Source organism: Macrobrachium nipponense, chromosome 40, assembly GCF_015104395.2.
Source record: "Macrobrachium nipponense isolate FS-2020 chromosome 40, ASM1510439v2, whole genome shotgun sequence".
Lineage (NCBI taxonomy): Eukaryota > Metazoa > Arthropoda > Malacostraca > Decapoda > Palaemonidae > Macrobrachium > Macrobrachium nipponense.
This window is the reverse complement of record NC_061101.1, coordinates 22,115,506-22,127,215: the sequence shown is the minus strand read 5'-3', so window position 1 is coordinate 22,127,215 and position 11,710 is coordinate 22,115,506. Positions and strand designations below refer to the sequence as shown.

Sequence of the window (11,710 nt, the reverse complement as noted above, 5' to 3'; positions counted from 1 at the left end):
TTAACGAGCCATATGCAATTAACAGAATTATGTGGGCCTAGTTCTTTCTTGCTTCATTGTGAAAAAAAAATGTAACTTTAAACTTTCAAGTCTTATATTTGGTGAGTTTAGCAGGTATAAAATGAGAGTGCACTGGATTAACAATTTAGATAAAATTACATTTTTATGATAAAATAAAATTATTATATACTTACCAAGTAATTACATTGCTATCAGTTTCTAAAATTTGAGATTCGCATTCGCAGTAGTGATTCTTTTGTTTTTGGTGTAGGTAACTATACTGTTTTTTTTTTCATCTGTCCATCCGGCTGTGGTGTATACGTATGATAACACTGCGTCCCGGGTTTTAGATAGTTACATTCAGCTTACATTCAACAATAATAATAATATCCTATTTCGAATATTAACGGTGTAATTAGCATACAGTAATTTATTAAAACACTTTTCAGTTGCAAATGTACACCCAGATATCCTTTTATTTACCTAAAACTTACACATAGCGTAACTATTTAAAGCCCGGGACGCAGTGTTACCACGCGAAAACACCACAGGCGGATGGACAGTTGGAAAAAAAGAGTATAGTCCTGCCTACTTGGGAAGAAGAGGAACAACTGAACCAGGTGTTTCAATTTGTTTATGCCCTAATGTCCATGTGAGGGGAGGTGAGAGGGCTCCCATTTTGTAATTACTTGGTAAGTATATATAGAATTTTATTTTATCATAAAAATGTAATTTTTATATTAGTAGCTGGTAGATCTAGGGTACTTATCCGCGGCGGACTAGACTATGGCAGTTGTGGTTTTTCTATGCAGTTTTACCTCCTGAACAAGAATTTTAAGTAATACTTATTCGGACGACTGTAATTAACCCTCCCGGGGCCAGTACTAAACACGGCGAAATACATTGGACGCCCCCAATCCCTAGTGGATGTCGTATCTGCGGTTACGTTCCTTGCAGACTGCAGTCCGTGCGGACTGCTTCTGTAGAAATACCCCATCCCCTTCTCTCCCAGATCTGTCCACCTCCCACTTGGCTTGACCTATCTTTGGCTAACTTCCAACTTGACCTAAGCTAACCTAACTTAACTCAACCCAACCCAACTCAACCTAATCTTACCTAACCTAACCAAACCTGAACCAAACTTAACCTATACATCAATGGATATTGGAGGTAGCAGTCTGCAGCAGCTGCACTAAACACCTGGGCCTGACTGACGCCTAGAAGGAGTCTTACTAAGCCATCAATTGATTTCTCCAAATCTTACTACTCCTTCAATTGATTTCTCCAACTGTTACATTGTCCGTCATTAGCCGACTATGTGTATTCTCTACCTCTTCCACTCACTTTAATGTTTTTTTCTAGGCATAAGCTATCCCCGAGCTTGACCAGAAAGAGATTCTCTCCCTCTTCCTTTCATGTTCCCCTTAGGGTTCTTTGCAGTGTGCCTTTGGTCCCCAGCTGCAATCCCTTTTGTTTCCTTTACTATACCTCTCATATTCTCTTAATTCCATCTTCCTTACCACCCTTCCCTGACAATTGATTCATAGCACAACTTTGAGCTTTTCTTCCTGTGACTCCTTTCAAAATTTTTACTATCAATTTCCATTTCAGCGCCGAGTGACTTCATAAAATTTAGGCCAACGGCCTAAATTCTATATTCAATTCAATTCCTGGTATTATTATAGTTTACACCCAGTCAGTAACCCAACTATGAAACCCACATAGATAGGTAGTATATGCATGGATTTAGGAAAAGTCTTGTCATGCAAAACCGAAATAGCACGACTGACAGCTGGAATTGCATAACTTATAAGATGACACAGGAACTGTGAAAATGTTTAAAGATACAAGGCAAGTGAGGGAAGGAGAACTGTTGTCATGTGACGAAATGCAATTCATTTTTATGACATTTAAAGGGTAGCCATGAAAGACAGACCTTTTTCTTCACAACCAGTCAATGTAACTACGCCTTTCAAGCAAAAGGTGAATATTCGACATTCGTAAAACTCTTGTTTATGTGTGTGGAATACTGTTTATTCCAAGTTATTGTGATCATATTATTGTATTGTGATCGTATTCTTGATTTTTTTTTATATAGTTTTGTAACCTTGTTTAAATACATATCATCCTGAGAATGTATATTGACTGGAACTTCTCTCCTTGTATGTGCAATGTCAAAGTGGCTGATGATATAAAAACCATGAGAGCAGTGCTCACTGTCGTCGAAAGGCATTTACAAGGAGTCTCCTGCCCTTCAATTATATAATTAACCGATGGTTTGGTCTTATCTGTACGTCATTGGAACAGGTTTATTACGATATGAATATCCTGTTTTTACCTCATTTTTGCTATCAAATATAATACACGTAAAATGTTCATAGGAGAGGATGTTTAGAGAGTATGTCTCCTCCCACACTCCAGCAGATCCTTTGTTGTAATAAGTTACACCATTCCAGCTGTTAGTCATGCTATTTCAGTTTTGCATGACCTGACTTTTCCTAAATCCATCAGTGACCTGATGAACTAAATCCATCTTTAGCCCTGGGGATAGCCCATACCCACAAAAGCATTAATGTGAAAGGAGGAGGAAGAGAATACATATCTGGTCTGCTAATGATGGATGGTATGACATCCGGAGAAATCAAGTGAAGGTGTAGCAAGACTTCTTCCTGGTGTCACTCAGCCCCAAGGACAGCTCATGCCAGCAAAAACATTAATGTGAAAGGAAGAGGGAGAGAATACATATCTGATTGGCTAATGACGGATAGCATGACATTTGGAGAAATCAATTGAAGGCATAGTAAGATTTGGAGAAATCAACTGCGGGCATAGTAAGACTTCTTCCAGGTGTGATACATACATGCTAAGTTAAGTTGTATGTTACTGCTAGTTCTTCTTCTATATATGTATCACACATTACCTCAGGTAAAAAATAAAAGACGGTGTAGGTCCTGTCCGGTTTCGACTTTATATTTTCAAGCCATTGACGAAAGACTTATACCTTGTATTAAAAGTCACAAATATATATTCTTTCAAGCCATTGACAAAAGACTGATACCTAGTAATAAAAGTCACAAATATATATACTAAAGAGACAGTACTGACAAACATATACAACCATTTGAGACTACAGACCCACCCACGGGTGGCTATCAAGGTAGGCGTGGCCTTCAAAACTCATTTGGCTAAAATTCACAATATACTCTCAAGGGACAATACTGTGCTAAAGTGATTATAATCATCATATGTATATATATATATATATATATATATATATATATATATATATATATATATATATATATATATATATATATATATATATATATTCATTGATGTATAGGTTAGGTTAGGTTAATGTAGGTTAGGTTAAGTAGAGCTAGGTCAAGTTAAGTTAGGTTAGGTTGGGTTAGGTTAACAAACTGCATGATTTATCCTTATAAATCTTTGCAGTTTGTTAATACCTTAAGATGATACTGCCAAAAACATGAACGGGATTTTACCCATTTCAAATCTTAGGTTGCATGAAATAATTTTCAGATCGATAATCATATATGTATCAACCTAAATTTGAACATTTGAAATGTCAAGTATAATACAGAATCGTTTAAAAATTGTGATCTTATAATATTTTATTGATACGACCATTTTTCCATTATGACCTTATAATATTCTTATAATGTTATTCGCAGTTCTCATGAGTAATTGAAACTCGCACAATGATACCAACCGGTAGTAAAGAAATTCTTACCAAAATATTTAGTTTTGAAAGACGTTTATTTATGCCCTAATTAATTCAGATTATTCGGTCTGTATGCCCACTCCTTTACTACCGATGTACAGATGGTAAACTGATGGGATTTTTTCTGGTTAATCAGCAAGGGCATCCTTTCAGTTTGTTGGTGGGGGGGGGGCGGGCAAAGACGGTTTGGCGAGCGAAGCGGCCAATAAAATGTTTTTTTTTTTTTTTTTTTTTTTTTTGAGCTATTTTATGCGTTTTTTGAAGCACATGAGAAAGGTATGTCAGCAAAAACTATATGTTCACACTACTGTTTGTTTATCATCATTGGTAGCTATAGACAGAAAAGGATCAACAAACGTAATATTTCTGAGAAATTTCATATATTTATGATTGCACATTTAAAAAGAAATGTGCTGTTACTTCTTGGGGCTTGGGGACAAGTTGGGGGGGGGGGGAAGAAGTTGATGCTTTGAGGGGGCACAGTTGCCCCCTCCCCCCCCCCCCCCCCCCCCCCCTCCCCCCCCCCCCCCCAGCCCTCCAAATGACGCCCGCCTATCAGTCGAATCGAAATCCCAGCCTTTGAAAATGAAAGAAGCTCGTTGACCTTTCAATATGCCAGATTGGTTCTTCTGTCCAAACATTAATCATTTTAACGTATATACTGAAGAATTTGTGCGTATGTCTTCCATTTTAACAATATTAGTTTGAGCATATATCCTTATGAATAATGTCAGTGCAATGAACTTCTATCACAGGCTTCTGCAGAGTGAACTGTTATTTTTCCTCTTCGTGAATTACGTATATGTGGCATGAACATATAACACTAATGTTATTCCCGATATCAAACAGTAAGTAATTCAACGAGGTAATGGTAGATTCCCGTTATCAAACAGTAAGTAATTCAACGAGGTAACGGTAGACGTAAAATGTAAGCTTTAACTTTCCTTTGTGGGTTTTATTTACATGTACCTTCATTTTTTTTAAAGAATTTTTTTTTTTTTAAATAGGTAAGGCTCTGTCGTTATTGTATATACAGTTACCAACGGACAATTAGTTTTAAAGATATTGTAGGGAGGTTAATTGGGTACGTGTCCTCAGTATCAGGAAAAAAATAGTCAAGTTGTAAAATAACGAATCTCCAGAAAGTGAGACGGCAAACTGACGTGGTAGTAGAAGACTTGCAACTTGAACAGTCAAGCTTTTATGTGAATATTTCAAATCCTATACATGGTCTAACTCAAGATTCAAGAATGTGGTCCTAAGATTATTTCTTGAGAGCTTTGCTTGCATTTTGATCTTTGAGATAAGACCCGTGATTGCTGAAGTGAGTTGACCCGAATCATGATTATCTATAAGTAACATTAAGCGGCTGCGTTTAGCTTATCAGAAAAACAAGATATATTGTCATTCCTTTTATACATGTTCTTCTATTGTTTCGTTTTGTGGATACGTGGTCTATTTCTTAACAGTGTTCTTTAAATATTGTTGTGATGCTTCTGGAATGTTCAAAACTTCCAGTGGCTCATCTAGGAACGCGTTATAACGGAAGTTACCTCATCTCAATTAATTCGTGGGAGCTCATTCTTTAGGCGTCTTCGTCCACTTTGCTTACGAGTCGGCTCACCCAAGGTCCTTCAGGTATATATATACTCTATTGAAAGGACCTTGGCCTCACCCGTTATCGTATATGCCGTAAAAATACAATATCAAAATGTACCTTTGTAACGCAATAGTCGATGGAAGTATGCATGTTAACATTTTTCTGCTAAACCGATTGATTAAAAAGAATCTATCGCCAAAAAAAAGAGAGAAAGAAAAAAAAAGTAGCACGCATCAAGGAATCGTGCTCAAAGCTATCATAAACTGGCCGTGTTATCATTATCGTCAGTCATTTATTGTACGGAGTAGCTGTATTGGCAGTAGCAGCGACGATGGATGTTATATTTAGTACTCATAAGTATCAGAAGATAAATCGGCATTTTTTATGCCTCTGAATGAAAATCAGTGTTAATAACCATATTTCTCAAAAGAAAAAAAAATTAGTTTTCAGTAATGTGTACTTTTTTATGGGTCTTAGATGTAAACAGAATGAAATAATGAATATATAAATTAGTCAAATAGAGAGAGACTCTTATCGACGACTTCAATATATCGCAGTATACCAATTAAAGTCATTGGTCTTATTCTAGTTCTTCTTTAAATGATTATATTTCTTTTCCTCCTCTTTGTCCAACAAAACTCATGGTCTAAACCAAAGCCCTACTGCGTCACTACCTTTCACTTGCTATTCTGGTGGCAATGAATTCACGTTTCACGCCATTTAAATCTTAGTTCAAACGTGTCCTTAATCACGGTGAGTCTATGACAAATGAGAGTGCTTCACGTCATCCAGATTCTTGCGCTGGAGGCTCTCTCTTCGTCTCAGTTTTTTTCCTTCGTATTGATTTTGCCTATAAGTAAACATGAACAAAATCTGGTAAAAACATGTCGGCTCCATTCGATCTAATCTTAAATTGTCGCACATATTCTGTAGTCCCAATCTTTCCAGCGGTTCATGGGGAAAGTCCGTGAGATATGACAATACACATATAACAGTAATAACGCGCTGCCCCTTCTATGTATAGGAATCAACCATACATATTTATACATACATGAGTTTTGCCTACTCAGGTAAATAGCAAAAGTGCTTCTAGAATGCAAACGCACAGAGAAAGGATAATTAATGTGCAACACTGGTTGGACGTTATTAAATGGAGATGTTTTTCAGTTCATAGCGTGAGTCCAGGCATTCTTCGACTAGGAAAAAAAAAAAGTAACAGAAAAAGTCGCATTAATCTTTCCTAGATAAGTGACCCCCAAGGTGTCCTTGCATCCACCATTGTGGCGTGTTAAGTGCAAGCCCGTCGGGGATTACCGTAAAAACAAAAGCAAAAAAAAAGACTGTAAATATCGTTAAGCTATTGACCCCTAAAAATTTTATGAATTCTTCCCTGTGACGTTATTACCGTCCATTATATATTTTTTCCAGCCAAAAGTGTGACTTTTTTTTTTTTTTTTTTTTTTTTTTTTTTTTTTTTTTTTTTTTTTTTTTTTTTTTTTTTCCCTGGCCACCGTATCCTCCCAATACTCAGACGAATGAAGAAATGATTGACAATTTTCATTTGCACGTATAAGGAATATGTCCACAAAACTCGAGTATTCAGAATAACTGTGACATCTGAAATCGCTGTGTACTTCGTTTCAAACTGATAACAGACAAGACAATAACGGTAGGCGTCTTCATTCGGTTGCTGTAATTGCGTGTAAACCTCACCTTCAGTGATGGTGGTCTCTGCTAGACAAGAGGAAAGGATTAGTCCCAGAAGAATTGTTATCGTCCGCCGTAGTTTCATCTGTAGGGTAGATCAAGAAATAAATGAAACGAGTATTTCCGCTATTTTTCGGGTGTCGACATAACAGTACGAAAAACTTAATTGATCGATATATGCCTTATCATTTGTGGTATGTTGACAGAACGGTTTAAAATAAACTTACTCTAAACACTATATCGGTTCATTTTTATTAAGTCATCTCCTCCTCCTCATTATTATTATTATTATTATTATTATTATTATTATTATTATTATTATTATTATTATTATTATTATTATTATTATTTGCCAAATCGCAACCCAGTTGCAAAAGCAGAATGGTACTATAGGCAGAACAAGGGCCCTTATAGGGAGGGCGGTAGGCTACCCTTCAGAAAAGAAATTAAGTATCAAAAAAGAATAAATCAAAGAATGAGAAATAACAAAGAAAATAAACTAACATGAATAACGACAATCAAACTAAATAACAACTAGAATACAAAAATTAACAAACTACGAAGTGGAATTAAAGTCTGTATCCCCCCCACAATAATAACAATAACAATAACAATAACAATAACAATAACAATAACAATAACAATAACAATAATAATAATAATAATAATAATAATAATAATAATAATAATAATAATAAAAGCAGTTGTACCAAGTTTGCTACTCCAGTACATGATAAGAAATCATGTTGCCAGGAGACGTATAAAGTCTTGACATACTACTATCGGTTTTTTTTTTATATATATAAACTGGTCTAACGTCAATGACCATGGAAGTCATGACGCCTGATAACTTACAATCATGCGTTCACTATCAACTGGTCGGTATTCGTCAGCTGTGAGGCTGTTACAACCGTATATTACTTTCCGAATAAGGTAACTTTAATAACAGCACTGCAGCAAGTGTAAAAAAAACCTTTTCTTACTTATATGTGAAAAAAAAAAAAAACTGGCAACATGGGAATGAAGTAATCAGTAGCTTTCACAATAAAGGGAAAATATTTGGTTGTCCGCCTTCATATGTAGTATCAAGGTTAAGTACAAGAGAACTATAACCGATTCTTCATTCATGGGGTTAAAAGACGAGTCAATAGTAGCTTCAACGAAACAGCAGTGTCACGCTTTCTCATTGCTTTGCTTGCTACTCTTGTTGGCTTTGCTTCTTGTGATGAAAAGAATTATTGGTATACATGCAAAGGCGCACGTTTGTTTTAAAAACGCTTTTTTATGGTACGCAAATTTCCCCTTTTTTTGTTAGTGTTTTCCCCCGAATTGCAGATTATAAACACGGTCGATCATTTTGCGTTCTCAAACCAAGAACCAGTCACGATTAATTTCGTTAGACTTATGTATTTCAGTGCCATTAGTGATATTTAACAATAAACATTGAACATACTTGGACACTTGAAAGTCACATCTATGAGTTGCATAATGGAATCCATAAGATTTAAAGCCACTTGGTTGCAGTTGCACAACTTTCAAGAAAGACAATTTGTCACAGCTTACCACTCCATTCAGTCTCTGAGGCGTGTTGGTGATATCTGAAATTTGCCAGATGCTTTAATGACACTAACAAACGGGTACTGAGTGGTATACTTACTCCGATCCGATATAAAAGGTAATAATTTCTTAATCTTAAAGGTAATGATTTCTTAATCTTATCAGTATGAGATTACGTTTCGATGGTGATAACTTGTCAGTGGCCTATTAGCCTATTTGAGGGAGGCCAGATGGTCAGGATTAGTCTTTCCTGGGCGACAGATACAAGGCAATAGACTGACTGGCAAAAGCTAAAATCAAGTTATGCTTTTTTTTATTTAAGTTTTACTGTTGTGTATGATATCACAGCCTATACAAAATATTTACTACAGAACACAAATGGGGCATCCCTAACAAGCTTGCAGTGGAAAGGATGCCTTAACATAAATAACAAAATCATATATCATATGAAAAATAATGAAACATGTGCAAAATTGGGAAGACCTTTCCTCATTTTTAGACTCCCATTAGGATCAAATAAACGGCAGAGGAACATGAAAGGAAGAATATTCGTGATGTTAAGGTTGTTCAAGAATTCCTTAACCGATTTCAATTATTAGATTTTGCTTTTTCCTAGGATTCATTAAAGATATTTAAACTGATAGAGTAGGAAAGCAATGGGATGGCAAATGAAATTCTCCTTTGAACTATGGATTGTGAGGTTTCTCTTTATAAGCAAACCATTTATTTTCGTGTTTTCTCCTACCCATACATCTGCCAGTTACAGAGAAGAAAGCTATCTAGGGAAATTACTTATACAAAAAAAAAGACCTACCCTCTCATTTAGGAAGGAAAGAGAACTTGAACAAAATAAAAGGTCAGAGTTCAAATTAGATACATAATTTCAATGATGTATTGATTTTGAATAGAATTTAGGCCAAAGGTCAAGCGCTGGGACCTATGAGATCATTCAGCGCTGAAACTAAAATAGACAGCAAAAAGGTTTACAAGGTGTAACAGGAGGACAACCTTGCAGTTGCACATGAAGTAATTGTTAGGAGAGGATGGAAAGTAATAAGAAAATCAGATTATGAATGGCGGTACAGTAGTAGGATTGATGGGGGTTTCAGCTAAGGGTGGAAGGGACTTTGCAAAGATCCTTCAGTAATGCCTACAGTTCATTGCATGACGTGCACTGATGGCAACCCCCCCCACCACGGGGATCTTAATTTTGAGGTAGGGCTCTATTGATTGGTTAGTTATTTGTGATGTTGACTGACTTTGTTTCTTGATATCAGCTGATGTCTTTGTTTCTTGATGTCTTTTCATATTAGTATTAATATTGTTGTCAAATGTATTAGTTTCATTATACTTGTTAAAAATGTTAGTGTTTATTTGTAGGAGGACTTCTTTCTAATGTTTTTTTTATTGTCTTGAAGTTCGAAAATATTGTTTTGGTGATTGTCTGCTAATTCTTCAATGATGTTTTGGTTGAGTTCTTCAAGCTCCATTTGTGATAGTATATCATATGGGTTTGATTGATCTATAGCAGCGGTTCTTATTCTTAACCTTTTTCATCCTATGACCCCCAAGACTCTTTAGGATATTACTGTAACCCCTATAGTAATAAATTTTGAAATGGGGAACCTTGTGAAAAGGTAAGATAAAACAAAATGATAGGAAGACCATGGTTTAATGAAAATGCCATGAATAAAACCTTGAAAAATTCCAAAGAGCCTCTACAAATGCCAGAACATTGCAGATTCCACAGAACAATTGAACATCACACAAATAACAAAACTTACTTCTCATTCACTCTGTGGGAAGGTTGAAATTGTTTTACAGCCACAAGTCTGTTAGAGCAAGGAGCAGTGCTCGACTGGCAACACCTTGATAATCCAAATGGCGGTCCCCGGCTTACGACGTTCCGAGGTTACGACGCTTTTTCTTAAATATTCATTGAAAATCTGCCCTGGGTTACAACGCTTGTTCCGAGGTTACGACGACGCTTCTGACGCTCCGAGTTAACGACGCTTTTAAAAAACGCATACTATGATAAGAATCCTTTACAGTTTAACACAGTTTCTCTCTCTCTCTCTCTCTCTCTCTCTCTCTCTCTCTCTCTCTCTCTCTCTCTCTCTCTCTCTCTTTGTATTTTCCGACGAAAATAATCACTAATTAGTGTATTTTGATGTTAATAATTCTCTCTCTCTCTCTACTACAAAGATGTATGTTTTTTTGTATGATAAATAAATGATTTACTATTTTCAAATATTAATATTAATTTATACAGCAATAATATCAATTCATTAAAGAAAATACCATAGTGAATTAGTAAGATTTTAGCTTATATTTAAAAAATTATGGAAGAATGAAGGAAATCCCAGTCTTCTTCCAGTAACCTTTTCTCGAGATCCAGGTACTAAAACTGTCAGATATATCAAGTTCTGTGGCAGCCAGGAGGGGGAAGAGCTGCAGTGTTGCAATCATGTGTTCATGAAATGTCCCTCTCATTTACTGAGACTCGAGATTTTTTATGTACTTGTACTATTTGTTTTTAATACTTTCAAATAATAATATAATAATAATAACAATAACTGTAATTACAAAATTCATGTGTGATAGTATTTTAAAAGAAATACAATACGTACTAATCTATCCATGTCACTTTTAATTAAGGTTAATCTCTCTCTCTCTCTCTCTCTCTCTCTCTTTTGCCACACAAGATAATAATGTGTCATAGTGGTAACTCCCTCCCTCTCTTTCACTGGAAGCGTTATAAGTATTTTTTGAGAGAACAGAGAGAGATAAACACTCTCTCTCTCGCTCACTCTTTTACCGAGATGAAAGAATTTTTATGGTACTAGTATGTAAAATGTTTATTGATAATTTCAGTTATTTAATAATAATAATAATAATAATAATATTAATAATAATAATAATAAAACTTTAATTACAAAATTCATAATGGTCGTATTTTAAAGAGATGAAAATGACCTTTCCATTTCACTTGTAAGGATAATTCCTCTTTCTTACTGAGATGAGAGAATTTTTATGGTAGATGCACGTGTTTATTATATTTTCAAATAATAATAATAATAATAGAAGTAGTAATAATACGATAA

At 35.4% G+C, this 11,710-nt stretch overlaps 1 protein-coding gene across 4 annotated transcripts in view; it reads right to left on the bottom strand.

Moving 5' to 3' along the window:
• Nucleotides 1-8,733, bottom strand: part of LOC135211985 (endochitinase-like) — a 21,330-nt gene extending 12,597 nt beyond the window's left edge. For all 4 annotated transcript variants that reach the window (XM_064245248.1, XM_064245247.1, XM_064245250.1 and 1 more), the window contains exons 1-2: nt 8,613-8,733; nt 7,056-7,134 (exon numbers count right to left, since the gene is read on the bottom strand). In XM_064245248.1, the coding sequence (XP_064101318.1) occupies nt 7,056-7,134 (79 nt within the window). In that variant the 5' untranslated portion in view covers nt 8,613-8,733. The remainder of the gene's footprint in view (nt 1-7,055; nt 7,135-8,612) is intronic.
• Nucleotides 8,734-11,710: the final 2,977 nt, after the last annotated feature.